This window comes from Microcaecilia unicolor, chromosome 9, assembly GCF_901765095.1.
Source record: "Microcaecilia unicolor chromosome 9, aMicUni1.1, whole genome shotgun sequence".
Lineage (NCBI taxonomy): Eukaryota > Metazoa > Chordata > Amphibia > Gymnophiona > Siphonopidae > Microcaecilia > Microcaecilia unicolor.
In genome coordinates, this window is record NC_044039.1 from 163,912,808 (window position 1) to 163,932,437 (window position 19,630).

At 41.3% G+C, this 19,630-nt stretch overlaps 1 protein-coding gene across 7 annotated transcripts in view; it reads right to left on the bottom strand.

Moving 5' to 3' along the window:
• Positions 1 to 19,630, bottom strand: part of NIN (ninein) — a 213,649-nt gene continuing 194,019 nt past the window's right edge. For 4 of the 7 annotated variants that reach the window (XM_030213934.1, XM_030213929.1, XM_030213930.1 and 1 more), the window contains 6 exons: positions 18,282 to 18,461; positions 15,840 to 15,989; positions 12,680 to 12,781; positions 4,752 to 4,943; positions 1,927 to 2,040; positions 1 to 1,568 (listed from right to left, as the gene is read on the bottom strand). In XM_030213934.1, coding sequence (XP_030069794.1) covers positions 1,356 to 1,568; positions 1,927 to 2,040; positions 4,752 to 4,943; positions 12,680 to 12,781; positions 15,840 to 15,989; positions 18,282 to 18,461 — 951 coding nt within the window. In that variant the 3' untranslated portion in view covers positions 1 to 1,355. Of the gene's footprint in view, positions 1,569 to 1,914; positions 2,041 to 2,273; positions 3,542 to 4,751; positions 4,944 to 12,679; positions 12,782 to 15,839; positions 15,990 to 18,281; positions 18,462 to 19,630 lie in introns of those variants that run through there. The other 3 variants (XM_030213931.1, XM_030213935.1, XM_030213932.1) reach the window with 3 other exon arrangements.

The window sequence follows — 19,630 nt, forward strand, 5'->3', positions numbered from 1 at the left end:
ATTTTTTTTCTGTACAAACACCTTGGAATTTACAATACAATTTGAGAACATGATGTTAACAAATGCAAAGCAATATACAGTTTAATTGTAATTATTGCAGATGCAGCGTATTTCATTAGCTATAGACAGTTTCTGTTCTTTGGTTAAAAGGATGCTTTCCCTCCTTTACTTAACCTGCTATGTATGAGGTGTACAAGTTTCAAATAGCCTCCTTAATTTAATATTACAAATGCATAATAGGTTAGGGAGGGCCAGATGCACTATTTTCCCCATAGGTAACAGGCAGAATCTTGGTACATCTGGTCCATTGCTCATGTTACTCATAAAAATTCATTGATGTTTGTGTGTATTCAAGCTCCACTTAAGTTTATTTCAAATGAAAATTAAAGTGCTAAGGCCAAACACTGTGTGTGTCTGAATTGAGAAGCAAATGTGTGCAACTGAAACTGTCTGAAATGTAAAATGCTTGATTCCGAAAAAAATATTCTTTGAACTTAAACATAAAGGACCATATGACTCCTGGTTCTTTTGGATGCTTGTCTGAGTTAAGTCTGTTTGATAAATGGCTTAATGCTTTAAAAAGGCAGTGGTTATGTAGCAATATTTGATGGCCTTCTTTTGAAGCTGCATTTCATCAAGTAAATAACAAGGAGGTCAGTGATAGCTACAGTGATTCAAAAACACTAGAGCTAAGGGCCAATTTCATTGATTTGGGCCTAGATTTTCACTTACAGCATAGGATGCTAATTTTTCCCTTACCTTTCCCTGAACTGCTGAGGCATCTTAAAAGTACAGCTGTTACAAAGGGAAATGAAGCAGAGAAGCTTTTGGCAGTATAAAAGCTGCAACATTTCATAAACTCAAGATGCTACTCTGTTTTGCAAGCAGAGACATTTACTTTTTTATAAGATAAGGGTGACCAGCCCTATGCAAAGCCAAAGAATCAAATACTAGTGTACATAGAGAATCACTAATTACCTACAGGTAAAATCCAAACTAGTAAACTTTTAAGATGGCAGTTTGAATTTAGACTTTTGCAAGAGAACTGATCTTTTTTCTGATTCAGTTGCAAATGATGCTCTGAGATGATGGTGTAACAACAACATGGTAATTTTAGAACTGCAGAACAGCAGTTACATCCCATTAAATTATATGCATTTAAGTGCAGAAAAAGGCAGTTTTAGATCAAGTTGGACACTTCTAAACCTGATTTGCTACAGAAGTATGCACAAATATATATAAAAAAAACATTTGTCTGGCAGTATCAGTTTGAGCTGGAATGTCCTTCACACAACCAGAAAGCAGCAGCAGCAGAAAAGAACAGTGCATTGTGCCGTGACTCTCTCCCAGCCCATCTAGGATCTTAAATGATGCGTGGTTATTGCAGTTACAGATGGTGTGAGATCTCTGACTATTCTACTGAGACCAGCAATCTTTTCTTCTAGGAGCAAGTTCTTCTTCTGGGTAGTCTGCTGGCGCTGTTCAGTCATTTCCAGAGCCTGCAGTAATCGAGCATTCTCAACATAAAGGTCCTTTACCTTGCCATCTGCTTTAGTGTTCTTGGAGATCTAGATATGAAACCATTTGCAAACAATTAGCTCCTGTGTGTGAAACTATTTTAAAGGATTATAAGCTTTGTGCCAGTATAATGGCACACACTTGACCAAACTTGAGCATTAAAAATCACAATAAGAGTTTCTCCCTCTTGTGTCTAGGGTTTAAAAGTCCAGAGACTTGATTTGATAGATCTGATTTGATAGATAAGTTAGAAATGACATACGAGTCAAAATGTTGTATGCCAGCCAATCAGAATATATGTCCTACTGGCGTAGATAGCTGCTCCCATGCGAGGTATACAAAATACATTCTTTATCATCAGAGAAAGAAGTCTTAGAACTTTATTAGTTGCACTGACTAAAGACTTACTTGTTCTTTCAACTGATTCACTTTTTCTTGGAGAAGCAGTTTCACAATCCTGAGTTTCTGTTCAACATCTACCATACGGCCTTCCATCTTTTTTAGAAGCTCTTCATGGCCACCCTAGGCATAAAAACACAGTCAAAGGAACATTATGGCAGCAGGATCACAGGAGTGACAATCCTATCTGCTTTCTGTTTCATGAGATTGTTGAGGACAAGGTATAGGAAACACTTATCTTAGGGGCCCTTTTACTAAGCTGCATTAGGTGCCAACATGCGCCTAACGCAGCAAAAAAAAAAAAAAAAAAAAAAACGGAGTATCACAGGAAACGCTCAGGCATCCTGCAGTAACTTTGAAATCTGCATGTGCTGTGTGCTAAAAGATTTTTCAAAAATTTATTTTGGAGGGTACGTTCCTGCGCTAACTGGTTAGCATATGGATATCGCGTGAGCCCTTACTGCCTACAAAATGGGCAGTGGTAAGTGCTTACACGATAGTTCTCTTTAAAAATGCCACACACTCATGGGAACATTACTGCATAGCCATTAATGCAAGAAATAGAAAATCAGGGTTTTTACAGTCATGGTAAAAAAAGGCATTAGCGTGTAGGAGAAACCCTCATAAGGCTGCACCAAGGCTTATTTTTATTGCAGCTTAGTAAAAGGACCCCTCAGTTCATCAACTGAATTGAAACTGTTTCTATCCTGAAACAGCAGATTAGTTATCAGGATCAAAACACAATTTGTAAAAGTGCTAAGGGGGCCTCTGTGGAAGGCTATCATCTCTGGCAGTCTGCCTTTAGAATAAAACAGGCAATCAAGACTCTAACTTGACTTACAACATTGTTCTGCTGAAAACTACTAAAATCTGAGGGTAATTTCACTATAATATACTTGGCCATGTAACATTTATAGTGCTTATAGACTGTTTCATGGGCTTGCAGTTGAATGCTATTTAGTCTAGGACGTACAAACAAACCCAACAACAGAAAACACAAAACCCACACAACCAATCAACACCTCCTACTAGACTAGTAAGTAGTAAAATTAATGCAAATTATAGCAGTTTACAGCAAAAGGCTACTGTATTTGAATAAGATTCATAAGAGATATTTAGATATTTCAAAGTTTTTGTTTTTTTTATTAACCATATACATCAAAATGCCCTCTTCATGTCAAAAGTTATTATACAGGTTTTACAAAACGCAGTATAAATAAGCTCATTTTTCTACATACATTATATAAAATTAGCTTTCGTTAAAACACAGTGTACATTACAAAACAAAGGAAAATCATTTATATCCTTGCCAATTAAAAAAAAAAAAACTCACCACAAATGAAAATTTAAAATAAATACGATTAAAAAAACAGGTATTCCAAATTTTGTACACAAATATTTTATTCTACATAAATAAGGAAAGGATAATACTGTAAAGGCTTGATAAAAAGAAATGTACATCTCATTCATTTGTTTCTCTTTTCCACCATTTTTCAAGCTTATGCCAGTTTTTAGGTTTCAGTGTTTAGTGTAAGTAATGAGTTGATTAGCAGCTGAGCCTTCAGAGGCGCCCAATCCTCCTGTAGGAATCTGCATGCACTGCTCGCTGCTCCGGTAGCAAAGCCTAGAGAAAGAAGGCAAGTGGTACACTTCACCCCAAAGTTGATTTTTGGCAAATGTTGTTTTACACACAAAACAGTAAGTAACTAACAAACCTCCACCAAAACACACCACACCACAAACAAAGGAGAGAAAACAAAAGGCTAAACCCAGTTTCATCACATGCAGCAAATCTACCCAAGGCAAGGGGAGACTTGACAAGAAGTGTTCACAGTAGCTCTTAACTAGGAGTATAAAGCCTTCGGTATTGTCTTAGGAATTTATTGTTTTTAACAATATCTGCTGGCTTTATCAGTATTCTTTATATGTCTTAAGATAGCTTTTTGATTCTTCTAAGACTGCTTCAAAAACTCGGTATTCTATATTCTTTTTATTTCATCTTGCCATGTTACACTGCTAAGGAATGTGATTGTTAAATTTTTTTTTTATGGTTCATTTATACTCATTCTTTTGGTGTTAAAGCAGCAGCGATGTATACTGTACTTTCTAACCCCCTTGCTTTTTTGAATCAACAAAGTAATGGTAATAAATTCATTACTGATGGGTTGGGGAGATCCCCTTGAGGTGGCCATTAGAATGCTTATTTACAAACTCTTCCTTTAGACATCTGAGTGAGAGTTTCTACTTGCTGTACAGAGGAGACAAAGTGAGGGGGGGGGGGGGGGGGGAGAAGATAAGGACAGTACCGATATATTAAATAAAGACAAGTGACAAGACCCATCACACACAGACAACAAATTAGAGGGGAAAAAAATATAAAATGTTACAGGGATTGGTGAAGGCATTTTCGTAGGCTTTTAGAGATACTTCACTGCCGTTAGTATGGCAGAAGTAAAGCTAGAGACCCAAAGTACCATAAGACTTGAAGCCATCCAAATTCAAAATTCTGAACGGATATTTTGTCATTATGTTACATGCTTGCATTACTAGAAATACAAGCATATAAAACTCATCAATATATAGCTTTTAAGACACTTTACTGGTTTGGTTTTAGAATGCAGATACTAATCACTGGCCATGTCATCTTGTACACGTGTAAAGCAAAGCTGGAGACGCCTGCCTTTAGGTCATTGTACATATGCTTTGGTTGTCTTCAAGATAGAAAGTAAAAATTAAAAACAAAAACTGGCATAAACAGAGAAAAAGATCTTGGTAGGTGGAATTGAAAAATGAAAGTCATTAGCTAAGTGACTATGCCACAGAAAAGTTTGTACCTGTGGCATGTTGGTGTCCAAGGGCCTGCTTTCCAATTCCTCCTGAAGGCGTTGACTTCTCCTCTCTGCCTGCTGTAATTGCTGTTGAAGTTTCAGGTATTGCTCCCAAGGTACCATGGTACAGGTTTGCTGCTGGAGCTCCCGAGAATGTGGCGACTGACTAGGCATCACAGTGGAGCTCGAGTGTAGCATCTGATCAATAACCAACGAGAATTGTCAAAACACTTCTTGCCTAATTAAAAGCTACATAAAGTATAGTTCTGATACAATACCAATAGCATCCTGTGGTCATCAGACTTTGAAGACGTGAATTCCAAAACCTGTAAGTACAGAGACTGCCTTTACAGATAGTCATAGGATGTGAAATTTGCACTAAAAGGCATTTATTTTTGTAAGGTATATGATATTCAGTGAAAATAATTTTCTTATGTTCACTAGAATTCTGGAAAGTTAACGACCTTCATGTATCCAAAGAGCAGCTTTTTGTACTTAACAGGTTTTGGAAGTCACCTCTTCATTTGCCCTCAAATGAGGCCAGATCAGAGTGGAAAAGATTTATAAATTTCAACACTCTTTCCACTATAAGCCTATTTAAAAAATGCCACAGTTGGCAATGCTTCAAATCACTGGCTGTGGTTTAAAGTTATATTGGGATATTCAGCACTGGCCAGTACCGAGATACAGGTGCTGAATATCTGGCTGTAGACTGACTGCCAGAAGTTATCTGGCTACATCTGGTATTAGGCACTGAACATCAACAGCACCTGGATAACTTCCAGCTCAGACTTGGTTCTGCACCCAGACTGCCCTGGCACTACCCAGATAATGCTGGGGCAGTAGGTGAAGATTTTTTAGTTGCATTGTCTGGATAAGGCTGCTGAAAATCCGGTTATGGCCTTAATGAGCGGAACTTATCCAGGTTGGACCCACTTTAGATTTTTCAGATGTTTTTGTTCTAGAAACTGATCAATTCAGAGACACACACAAGACAAATATCCTTTCAGAAACATTTCATATGTCAGTCACTGATGGCAATGGCCTGTTTCCTGTGTTCAAAGTGGTCTAGATTTAACACATGAAGCCAACAGTTCTGTTCTGTAGAAACTACTGCCCTTGTGAGGTCACAGTAATATCCAGAGTTAAGATTTTCCTCTGCCTTCAGCTTCACACAATACAATTTTCTTGGTCATACTCTCTCCCTCAAAGTCACCATTTTCCCCATTTTCATCCTTACTGTTGGTATATAAGGACCATCGGGTCCAACTAGTCTGCCCAGATTCTAGCATTTTGCAACTGTTATTTCACCAACTATATTCCTCTGATGACCGCTCTATACCTCGTCACCTTCTCTGTGAAATATTTTCTGACATTTCTGTTGACTCTACCCCCCCCCCCCTTGAAGTCACATATCATGACCTTGTTCTAATTATCTTAACTAGTGGGGAGAGAGGGAGTTTTGCTTGTTGGAGGAGTATCCCAGTGGCTATATTATGGAGCTAAGAACCAGGACAGAGTTCAGATTTTACTCCTCTCACTGATGCTTTGTTACTTTGCGCAAATCACTTCACTCACCAGTGCTTCAGGTACAAAACTCATTTTAAGTCCTTTAGGGCAGAGAAATAACTACTGTACCTAAATGTAACTCGCCATGCACTTGGATTTGGAAAGCAATGTACTTAAATCTAAAATCTAATTTCAAGCGATGGTCTCATATTGTGTGCTAGTATCTAGAGAACACATTAGGGAGCACAAAGTATAGAGTTCAGTATAGAAACAGAAACCCTCTTGCACTAACTTTCTGTAAGAAAATTAGTTACTTTGGATGGTTTGGGGTACTCCGGGATAGATCAGCTAATTGGGAGTGAAGGGACAAATCAATGTCTTCATTTTAAGCACTAGACAACTATAAAACATTACATCCTGCCTGCCGGCTTCTAAGGCTCATAGTAAAATCAGAACTGCAGAACATGGACTATATATAGAACTTCTAAGGTTCACTGTAAACCAGGCAGTTTCCTTCCTGCCACTGTTTATTTACCATATTATTTTTCAGAACAGACCTCTTAACTGTCCATCTAGTTCTAAACTATTAGTATACATACAAAACTGTACTTTCTGCATGATAAAACAAACTCTAGACAAGTTCTATCACACTTTATCACACTACATTTGTGGCTCTTAGGGATGGCTAGTGAAGTAGCACAACAAATACAAAAGGTAGGAAATCCTTTAAAAAAAATCCTCTAGTTTGGTTTAGGAGGCAAAATATTTATTAGCAAGAAGGAACAACTGTTATCTTCTCCAATTTGAGAAGCACAATATTTTCACTATGAATCACAAACCAAGATGAAACCTGACAGCCAAATGAACACCATGAGCATAAGGCATGCAGTTTGGGGGACAGTTCAGGATTGAATCAAAGCACACAGAGAAAAACTTTAAACCATTCATAACAAAAAAAGAAAATGGGATGGATGAGATTTTGGAGCCACTATCCATTTCCAGGAACCTAACAAAATAATTGCTTATTTCTGTAAAAACAATTTTGCCATTTTAAGCAGAAAACACTTATCTTTGCCTTTGAATCAGTAGAGGTTTCAATGAATCCAAAGTTTTCATGCTGTGTGTAAGTGAACTGTATTTTAGTTGCTTGTTTTAACTGCTTATAAATAAAGAATAGTGACTCGTACAGTGAAAATGAATGGACTGTTGTTGACTTGGGAAAGGCCATTGGGGGGGGGGGGGGGGGGGTCAGGGTCCACTGGATCACCAGGGAAATTAAGATGAGGTTTCTTTATCATGCTAACACAATATATTGAGAAGAACTGTTGTTCTACCTTCAACTACATCAGACAGGGAAGTGCCCCCTTCTCTGCTCGTTCCAATCACAGAATTCTACAGAAGGTAGCCACAAACAGAAGGAGAATAACCATGAAGAGAGTTAAGGAAGAAAAGATGTGCAGAATATATATACTAACAGCAAGAAAACATGTTTCAGCAGCATTCAAGTATGGTGTTATTTCATGCACATTAGATTCATCATGTGTGCCATATGGGAGGAAAAAAAAGCATTATCATTCACATCGAAGCATGAATTTACATTTTTGCCATTGCTCCAACCAGATGATTTTACTGTTGAGAATGCTTCTCATTTCAAATGGCAGTAATTAGAATTTCTCACCAAAGGAACTGCTCTGTGGGTTACCCAACTGGAAACCAAAAGAAGAGAGATGCAGGGCCCGATGCACAAAGCCAGCTGTAAAATACAGCCGACTTGGTAAAATTTAGCAAGCCGCAAACAGCAAGCAGTGCACGAGCATCGCATGCAAATGAGCTGCACGGATTCCCCTTTGTGCATAGCTCGCTGTTTGCGAGCCTGAGCTGTCAAATGAATTTGACAGCTCTGATGCACTGGACCTCCCTGACAGTTAAAAAAAATTTTTTTTCACTGGTGGTCCAGTGGACCCTAACCCTCCTGAATTTTTTTTTTTTAAATTTCACTGGTGAGTCAGTGGACCCTAACTCCTCCCCCCCCTTGCGGCCCTCCCTGAGTTTGCCCTGGTGGTCTAGTGAACCAGACCCTCTCCCACACGCACAACCCCTCCCAATCCACACCAAACCTTTATAAGGTGGAGGCAGGAGCAACAGCTCCTCCCCTCCTGCCTTGGGCCCACCTGGAACAAAATTGCGGCACCCAGGCCTTGCCCAGTGCCTTCTGGGATGCACTGGGTGGGGCTAAACACCATATAATGAATTTGTTTTTCCTTATATGGTGCTTAGCGCTGTCCAGCACATCCCACAATGCACTGGGCAGGGCCTGGGTGCTGCAATTTTGTTCTGGGCAGGCCCGAGGGAGGAGCTGTTGCTCCTGCCCTCCTGCCTCCACCTTCTAAAGGTACAGGGAGGTGATTGGGATGGGGGGGTGTGCGCACAGGGGGTCCAGTTCACTAGACCACTAGGGAAAATAAATGACTTGGGGAGGGCCATGGAGGGGGTTAAGGTCCACTGAACCACCAGGGAAATTAAAGAGAGATTAACCAGGGGGAGGGGGTGTCTGGGTCCACTGGACCACCAGGGAAATTTAAAAAAAATTCAGAGGGGTGGAAAGTCGCGATGGGGCTTGGCGGGAGGTGAGAGGTAGGAAGCACAAGCAGCTTCTCTCCTGACAGCTCCAGGGCAGCAGTAAAATTTGCTCGTTAAATTACTGCTGCTCTGAAGCTGTGCATCTCCCGGAATACACAGTAGAATACTAATGAGCTCACTGTAATGGGGTTCTCAGTGGCCAAGGAAAACCCCTTTGTGCACTACTAGCTACTGGATTACTTTCTTTAGACTGGCTAGAACCAGTCTAAAGCAAACGTTAATTGCATGGTAAGCTTTGTGCATCTGGCCCTCAGTGCAGAAAGTTTAACTGAAAGGCTAGAACAAAGAAGTAGTCCCAAAGTACATTTTGCTTCCTTTTCTTCCTGTTGGTGTCTCAAAGCATTTTTCCATGTATATAATTCAATTGCTTAACCATATTGGATGAAATCAAGTGTTCACTCTGTTAAAAAGGAAAAAAAAAAACCCCACACAGCCCCTCCTACTACTCCATTTTCCTTTTTTCAGGAATGTTCCATGTCAATTATCTCCTCTTAACAGCTTTTTTTATATGATGATTCAAATGAAAGAAGAACAATCTCAAAGCCTTGAGGTGCTTAAAGAAAAAAAACGCTGTTTAAAAGCTAACATTCTGCTCCCCCATGCCCCCAATTAATGGCGTCCAATATATTCTTAAACATTTGTCTCGAGATACCTCAGTGGGGGTCTTTTACTAAGCCGTGGTAGAGTTTTTAGCCTGCACTAATGATTAGCAAGCACTAAATGCTAGAGATGCCAAAAGGAATATGAACTCATTTATTTTTGATATGTCATTTCAGTAGCCTAATGGCTAGACCAGTGGAAACCGGTTCAAATCCAATCATGGGCAAGTCACTTAACCTTCCATTGATTCAGGTACAAGCTTAGATTGTACCTGAATGTACACCACTTCGATAGTTTTCAGGCTTGCAGGTGGTATACATACACAAATTTATCTCAAATAAGAAAGGTATCCGAGAAGTTTATCTTCCAGCCATACAGAGCACTTCGCTTAAAAACGATACCTTAGGGTCAATATTCAAAAGCATGTGTGTGGTTGGCAGCAGCACCAACCTGTTACACATTTGAGGTGGGAAGAGGGTGGGACAAAAACTTGTATATTCAGTGGCAACACTCATATGTCCAAATGCTGATGGGCAGAGATGGGTAGTAACAAAGTACTTGTACTTTGTTACAGTACTTAAGTACAGTTGGCAGTGCCTTTACTTGTAATGAGTATATAAGTATAAAGTATGGCAAAAAAAAAAAGTGTAACTCGTTACAAGCTGTACTTTTGTACTTACTAACGAAGTACAAGTTTGGAAAGTATTTTTTGAAAGTATTTTTCATACCTCTGCTTCTCCCCTTCTACAGACAATGTCGGACCCAGCTTGCAACTGATTGGGCTCAAACTTCTGGTCCCAGAAACAGTTAAGCTGGGACCAGAAGTCTGTACCCAATCAGATGCAAGCCAGTGCCCAATGCCACTTGGAAACCCTAGTCCCACCCCCTCCAAGAGTATGATTGGTCAAGGAAGTGTACCATCAGCCTCTCACCCAATGTTGCCAAGATTGCGGTTTTCCCGCCCAATCGGGCGGCTTTCCACGACCTGCTGCGGGAAATTTTTTGACTGTTGCGGGTTGTGGTGGGCGTGCTTAGTGTCATCGGGGGTGGGGTTAGTGACATTGTGGGTGGGGTTGGTGATGGGGGTGGAGCTGACAGCGGGGGCGGGGTTTTGTGTGGGACATTTTTTTTCAATCTGGCAAGGTTGCTCTCACCTACCCAGAGTCCTCTGAGGCGACCCCCCTGCTCCCACCACCTCCTCCTAATTTAGCAACAGACTGGCGCAGCTCCACTGACTGAAGCGAGGAAGACTCAGAGGAAGCAGTATTTATACGCTGAAGTCATCACATGTGCACATTGTGTTCAGCGAAGTCCTGCTCCCGCAGCCTGACCAAGTTGCCCATAACCTCTCCGTTAGTGCTGCTCACTTATCTCCAGCTGCCAGAGTTTCAGGACCTGGTGCAGCTCTTTGGCAGAGATGGGTTGGCACTGCTCCACAAGTCTGTAGGGAAAGCCTCTCCGGAATTAAGCCCTCTCTGCCCAGACTGACGTAGGCTCACAATGACTGACACTAAATGGTCCAGCAGCATCAGAGTTCACCTGACTACTGACGCTTGCATGTGGGGACTTCCAAATGCAGCTGAGTGAATTTTCCAGCCAGTAGGTAGAAGTGCTATCTGCCCACAGCTTGCGATGGTAACATTAGTCACTGCTACTAACTAGTAGTCAGCTAGCTCTGGGTCTCAGTCTTCTCTGTGTCTGCTCTGACCTCTGCAGCAGTATCGGGTTGAGTGCATTATGTTTTGCTACAGCAAGTTAAGCAACCAGCCCATCACTGAAGAGAGAGCCGAGGTACTATTCCCCTGGGTTGTCTGACCTCTTTAGGGTTGCAGAGGAGGCGAGGGGAGGGGGAGCAGTGGGAACTGGTGGCTTGTCGCCTTATTCTCTCGGATAGGGTTTCCATTTCCTATTCCCAGTCCCACCCTCTCTTGCTGATTTCCCCACGCGGAAGCCTATCATGGAGGTGATTAACAAAGAAAAAACATTTACAAAATGTAACATTAATCTACATTTTTAAATGCTATGTAAATAGCTATTAAAATTTTATAGCGGAAATCATTTGAAAATGTAAAATACAAAACTCCTTCCCTCCTCCACCCTGTCACAAATAAATGAAACAAGCTTGTTAAAAAAAGTATTAATTTAAATTGGTAATTTCATTTATTCTCTTCTATTGTACCCACAGAGATCTAGACAGATTATAAGTTGATAGGTACATCATTACAACGCAATGTTGCTTGTAAGCATACTAGATTCTGTGGTCCAACTCATTAAGAGCTACTTTTTTTATTTTTAATTTTTCTTCACTACTTTTGAAGCCATTATGTTTACTTTTTACTTAAGTACTTTTAACCACCCCCCCCCCCCCCCATCTTAGCTGATGGGTAAAGATATAACTTTAAAAACAACTCTAAACAGCCAGTTCTATATGTGGATTTTCAGAGCTGGCTCTTTAAATATATTTTCAGCATCACTATCCATAAAACTTTAAATGTATTCCTTGGACATTAAAGTTAAATGGTGGCTACACCGATGAACACTGGCTTCACCTTATGTGTGATGAATGATTTCTATGGGCCCGATATTCAGCTGGCAGAAGGCAGCGCTTTGACTGCATCTCTGGCGACTTAGCATTGAATATCCGGGGGGTGGGGGGGGGGGCTGTTTGCCCACTAAACACTTAACTAAGCCGATATTCAGTGGCTAGCCTGTTAAGTTATAGCAGTTAAAGACAGGACTGCTATTTATGCAGTCCGATTTAACCAATAATCTTTTCTGAATATCTGCGCCTAACTGGATAAGTTGTGCGATATAGCCAGTTTAGTGGTAGGCACTAACTGCAAATATTCAGCAGAGATAACCGATTATCTCCTGCTGAATATTCGCAGTCAGCCGCAATACGTCATTTAACCGGTCAGCAGCCGTTTCTGACTGGTTAAACAGCATTGAATATTGTGTGTGTGTGGGGTTATATATGATTAGCGATATACTGTACAGAACTATATAATTGGAATTTCCATTTCAATTTAAGGGCCCTGTTTAATGCTAACGCACCTTAGTAAACAGGGCCCTAAGCGTCATGGAAATGCTACCTTTCTCCTAAATGCTATGGAAGATGTCCTTGAACGTACTAAAGTATTTGTTGTAATATTTTCAGTGTGTTGAATCTCTTTATTTAATCATACCTCCACTAATTGTTCATCCAGCTTCACTTGCTTCCTCTTAAGTCCTTCATTTTCCATCCTAATGGTTTCCAGTTCTTGCTCAAGTGAAGTCATCCGACTAATCTGTTTATGAAACAAAAGTCCTTGGGAAAAATCATGTTTCATTTACATTCTAAAATACTGATACTGAGACAAATCACACCAGAACATGGGTTATAAAGACACACATGCAGTACCCTTGCGATTTCATCGTGCCTATTTAGAAACCCGTATCGTGGCTACGGACTATAACCAACTAGCAGCCCAGTGGGCAGCAGACTTGGGAATTCCCGATAGGACCTCAGATGGAGAAATACATCAGTGCTTCCAAGGTGTGGATCCAGAATGTGCTGCTATGGAAAACCAATTACAAAGTGTTTTGGAGATTATATATTGCTCCAACAAGAGCCCACAGAGAGGGAATATCCAGTTCATCTTGTCCAAAATGCACTTCAAGGGAAACTTTGCTAGGACACATGTTCTGGTACTGCCCGAAAATACACAGATTTTGGAACCTTAATGTTTACTTCGATCATGGAATTGAACTTGCTTGGATAATCCACTTCTTTTGTTCACATGTTTCCATATTACATCTGTGGCCCCGAAAGGCTACAAAGGATTTTTACAAAGGGCTGTTCTTATGGGTAAAAAGACAATATTGTACTACTAGTTGTCTGAGGAGTCTCCAATACTACCACACTGGTGTTCTTATATGATATCTTTACTCATGATGGAACACCAGTTGGTGGAATTGCTAGACTCTTAAAAAAAAAAAAAAAAAAAAAAAAAAGGACTTCATTACCACATATGTTGTGCATAGCCACCTGCTTAATATCTGACTTTTGCATTGCAGGTTGGCAGAGATCACCATGCTGTGTTTTACTTATCCTGTGTTGGGGGTGGGGGGTGAGGGATGCGAGAAGTTTCTGAAAACCAGGTTGGTCATTTGCGTATTTCTCTATGTGTTTGATGTATCTGTTTCTACTAATCTGACCAATAAACAATTAAACATAAGCTGTTTTGGTTAGGGCCAGGCAATCCAGTATAGTGGCTTTGACCTTTGAGTACATTTGGGTTTCTCTGCACACACACTGCTGCTGTGGTAACCTTCCTATCACCACAAAAGACGCTTCTGGAGCATTTTCTAGACCCATCACCAGCACTGGCTCTATTCAAGTCATAGCCCATCCTCCATTGGTGGAAGCCACCCCCAACACAACCAGGATGTTACCAGAGTCCCAAGTTGTTGAATATGGTGTTTCTCCTTGAGTGTTGTTGATAGTGGAACTGTTGCACATGCTGCTGCTTTACTAGCAGTTTCAGTAGCTTCCCAGCCTTCATGCTGGTTTTCATTAATATTCTTTATTTTTTATTCTTTGTAGACATTTACTATACCGCTTCGACTGGCGCACAGAGCTAAGTGGTTTTATTTCATACTAGGTACTGAAAATTAGTCCTCCTGCCACATCTGGATTTTTTTCATTCATCCCTTTGAACATAACTGTCACGAAACACGTAGCACCCACCTGGGGTTAACCCTGCGGCCACCTAAAGGGTCCAATCCAGCACTGCTCAGGCCTGTCTGCAATTGTGCACATACTCCACTCTGGCATACCCTCCACCCCACCACACTTGGGTTTCTCTCTTGCCTCTGATTGAGTCTCCCACCCGCAAGGTATCGCCCTAGTGGTTTCTAAGGACACTGAGGCCAAAAACCTAGGGGTCTCACAGTTCCTAGAAAACACCCACAGACCCAACACAAACCACCAGGTTTCTTAGTTAGTCCAGGACAACAAAGCTAATAAACTAATAGATTTATTTTCAGAAAAAGGTAGAAACAGTGAACGGACGAAAAAAATAGATGAAATTAGCAAACAATAACAGGCAAAATAACTGGTATCAACAGTAAAACTAACTAAACATTTTATTACTACCCGAGTAGCACCTGGGGAGTTCAGAAAAATAACTGCTCACAGGTTTTTGAACAGGGTCTCATTCCTAAGATTTACTCTTCACACTCCCTTGCTGAGACTAAATATTTCCAGCATATTCTGGCTGGATTTTGAACTTCAGGGCCAATCAGAGTCCAGAGCATTAACAAAGAGGGGTTTCTGGCCATTAGTAGAGCAGGTTACTTTCCCTCAAGGCTTAAGCTGGAAACAAACAGTAACCTCTGCAACAGCTTTTAAAACCAAATGAGGGAAATAGATGTCATAAAAAATAATACAGATCACAAGCACCAAAATCCCCCATTTCACCACAACACTCCTAATTAGCATGCAGAAATCCCACCATAGCATAAGGGATAACTGTCCTCTCTCTGTCCCTCCGGGATGCCTTGTCAACATCACATATTCTTTTGGCTTATCTGATCTGGTCTCTCAGCTGGACTTCATTTCCAAAGATGACTGAACCCTGTCTTCCTCTCGTAGGAGCAGAAATATCACACTGGGTCAGTCCAAAGGTCCATCAAGCCCAATATCCCCGACAGTGGCAAATCTAGGTCAGAAAGTACCTGCCAGGATCTCAAAAAGTAGACAAACTCCTTGCTGCTTACTCCCAGGGATAAGCAGTGTCTTTCCCCAAGTCTACTTGGGTAATAGTGGTTTATGGACTTTTCCTTCAGGATTTTTAAACTCATCTATAATAACTATTTTTACCATATCTGCCAGCTCCAAATTGCAGAGCTTAATTATATGGTGAATGAAAAAACTCTCTCCAATTTCTTTTAAAATGTACTACTTAGTAACTTCATGGCATGTCCCCTAGTGTCTGTACTTTTTGAAAAACCTGCAGCTTGCGTTTACTATTCCACTCCACTCGTGATTTTATAGACCTCTATTGTATCTCCGCCCAGCTGTCTTCAAGCTAAACAGCTATAAACCTCTTTAGCCCCTCCTTATAGGGGAGTCATTCAAATTTGCTTTATCATTTTTGTCACTCGTGTGTTGACTAGAATTGCACACAGTATTCACGATGCAATTGCACCATGGAGAGATACAGAGGTATGATGATATTCTTTTAGTCTCCATTCCTTTCCTAAAAATTCCTAGCATTCTTCCCCTATTTTTAGAACAGCTTTTGTGTCCATACACGAAAACAACATTAAGAAAAGATCAACAATTTGTCATCTTTCACTAACCTTCCTGCTTGCAGAAGCAAGTTCTTTCTGTAGATGTTCACACTCTCGTTTCAAGCTGATCTTCTCCTGCTCCATAGATTTTATCAGGTTTGCCTGGCTTTGGTGCTTTTGATGCTTGCAGGAGAGGACAGAGGACTCGAGTTGTCGGATCTGAAAAGATGATGAACATAAAACTTAATGTTTACTAAAGAATGGATTTGCAGCTAACAGCCTTCAGATTTCCATTTTACTGAGAGGGGGCACTTTTCCTGCAGCTAAATTGCACAAATTATTCTTTGACAATTGCCCATGCACATAATTTTATCCACATTCTCCGGAGGCCTTCTCCACATGGGGTTAAATTAGATGAGGCAAAAACATGCATAGTCATGTTGCACTGGTGCAATTTGCTTATTGCCTTCAAAATATTCTCTCTGCACTTGAAACAGAACTAAATTTGAAGTGGTGATGCCATCTGAATTTACTATATCAGGCCACTGCAAATTCCAACAACAATTAAAGTTACCACAGAATCTACTGGATTCTTTGATTGTTCATGAGATAATGGGCACATCACACACAGTGAACCTTCCTAATCTAAAAATGTGGCTTGTTCCTGAGGCAATTCAATTGACAGTGCAATCTGTGTGACTAGTTTTGCTTCTTTCATACCCAGCTGGGTAGTAGTCACCTTGCTGGGATTTTGATAGATATGACAGTACTTGGAAAGATTTGGATAGATAATTTTCAGTTATTTCTGCAGCATCAAATGTAAAGCTTTCTAACCAATACTATAATGTTAAGCATGCACCTTGAACATGGACTCCTTCCCTTCTCAAACATTCTACATCAAGAGACAAATCACAGAATAGGAAGCTTCTGAAAGGCTTTTATAAACAGTACTCAAGAAAGTGAAGGACATTTTTTATCTAGTTTAATTTTGAAATTTGACTACTTTAAACTAAATCTCAAAGAAGTAGACAAAATTTACAAAACATATATAATCACAACCCCCTGTAGTAGATTCTTTTGAGATTAGGAAAAGTATGGAAAACAGGTGTGAGGATGTTATAATGCCGTTGTATCGCTCCATGGTGCGACCACACCTTGAGTACTGTGTTCAATTCTGGTCACCGCATCTCAAGAAAGATATAGTACAATTGGAAAAGGTGCAGCGAAGGGTGACTAAAATGATAGCGGGGATGGGACGACTTCCCTATGAAGAAAGACTAAGGAGGCTAGGGCTTTTCAGCTTGGAGAAGAGACGGCTGAGGGGAGACATGATAGAGGTATATAAAATAATGAGTGGAGTGGAACAGGTGGATGTGAAGCGTCTGTTCACGCTTTCCAAAAATACTAGGACTAGGGGGCATGCGATGAAACAAATCGGAGAAAATGTTTCTTCGCCCAACGCATAATTAAACTCGTTGCCAGAGAACGTGGTGAAGGCGGTTAGCTTGGCAGAGTTTAAAAAGGGGTTAGACGGTTTCCTAAAGGACAAGTCCATAAACCACTACTAAATGGACTTGGGAAAAATCCACAATTCCAGGAATAACATGTATAGAATGTTTGTACGTTTGGGAAGCTTGCCAGGTGCCCTTGGCCTGGATTGGCCGCTGTTGTGGACAGGATGCTGGGCTCGATGGACCCTTGGTCTTTTCCCAGTGTGGCATTACTTATCTCTATATATAAAACGCACCTCCAACGTTCTAATAAAGCCTCAGCCGGAAACTTGAGGTGGCATAGATATCCGGTTTAGTGTCTGCCCCGCCCTCGCGTCACAACGTGATGACGTCGAGGGTGGAGCACTGACACTGAACAAATGGCATCACCTAGCCAACCCGTTGCTCGGCGGCCTGCAGCGGTGAAGGCAGCTGTGCACCAGCGAGGGGCAACAGTCTGCGTCCTCCTCTCCTGCTCCGCTGTCTCCTGCAGCCATTACCATGGAGGACTGTCAGGCAGGCGAGAAGCTCTACCGGGTCGAGTACGCCAAGAGCGGCCGAGGTTCGTGCAAGAAATGGGGCAAAGCATCGCCAAGGACTTGCTGCAACTGCCCATCATGGTGCAGGTAGGCGCGCGCGCTGCAGCACATGGCCAGGAGCAGGGCTCGCATACCGGCGATCGCGCTGATCCCTCAAAACCTTGCTAGCGCCCGTTTCATTGCTTTCTGAAACGGGCCTTTTTTACTAGTGTACTTATAAAACCACTCTTACACCTTGTTTAAGGTAGCAGGAAAATAAGCAATAACATTTTAATTATTCATACTTCAACAAGGAATTCTCAATAAAGTGATAAATTAAAACTTATAAGTAGCACCTTACATATAATCATATATTTTGATTTTGACACTTTCAGTACTTCGTGATGGATTGCCCTGGTTAGAAACTGAATCTGTTATTTACAAAGTCATGAATTAAAACTCTGCACACAATTAGCATTTGTATTGATTTCTGTAATCATTACCTTCTCCCTGGAGTGTGTCAAATCTGCTTGAGTGCTCTGGACCTCTTGCTGGAGTCTCTCATTCTCCTGCCTTAAGAGCTGCTGCTCCTGCTCCATCAATTGAGCCAGGTCATCCCAGTAACGTTTCTTCTGCTGGTTCTGAAGTCCGGAGGAATGGACTGCCCCTTGGAGAACTTGGTTCTAAAAGTAGACAAAATAATAAGATGGGGTTGGCCTGGCTCAGTGGTTGCGCTGCAAATCAATCCTGGAATTGGGTCGGCTGCTTTGTAGCAGAAAAGAATGCTAGTTAACACACATTACCCTGAATTTGGATTACTTGTGATCAAGTTGTCTAAGGAAGCTATTACCATACGATCCCTGACCTAGGAAATTAGCCAAAACACGGGCCATCTCGGGTTCTTTAATAAACCTTGATTTCTCCAGTTTGAGACTCTGCCTTCTGTTTCCCATCTGGGCCCACTACACTTTTACTTCACACTGTTTGGTTTGTGTTACTGGTTCCCTCTTGCTTAAGGATGACACCTGCCAGTCAGATTCAGGGGTCCTTTTACTAAGGTGCGCTAAAAAATGGCCTGCACTAATGTAGACGTGTGTTTTGGGCATGCACAGAATTATTTTTTTAGCACACCTACAAAAAGTGCCTTTTTAAAATTTTTTCTGAAAATGGATGTGCAGCAAAATGAAAATTACCACTCATCCATTTTTGGTCTGAAACCTTACCGCAAGCCATTGACGTAGTGGTAAAGTCTCACGTGATAACCGGGTGGTAATGGTCTACGTGCATCAAATTCCATTTGACACGCGTAGCTGCTGCGCGTCAGAAAATAAAAAATATTTTTCAGAGGGTAGCGGACGCGTGCCAAAATTTAAATTACAGCAAGGGCCACCTGGTAACCGGGTGGGAACTCCAATTTGGCGTCTGTAGGTGCCTACGCAGCTTAGTAAAAAGGCTCCTTACAGCCTATGATACAGGACCCCGAACGTGTTTCCCTGGGCGGACACAAGGGGTATCTAGTGGATGACGAGGATCATTCCCCTAGGTGGACACACTCTGGAGTTGGGGAGTTGTCCCTGAAAGAGGATGAGACTTCCCATGGTAAGACATTCTTCTATCAGGAAAGGCTGCCTTTCCTGATCAACCAGGGGCTCTGGGCACTTTGCATCACAGGGGTAGCCCAGGAAGAGGATAGAGACCTAATCTTGGAAAACATTTGCAAGCCTCCCCGCCCCCAAGGTCTTTCCCCTCCATAGGGCTCTCTCACAAATGGCCCTATTGGAGTGGAACCATGGAGCACACCTCAGATATGGTGCTCCATGGTTCCAATGTATTAGGTCACAAGAAGATTTGT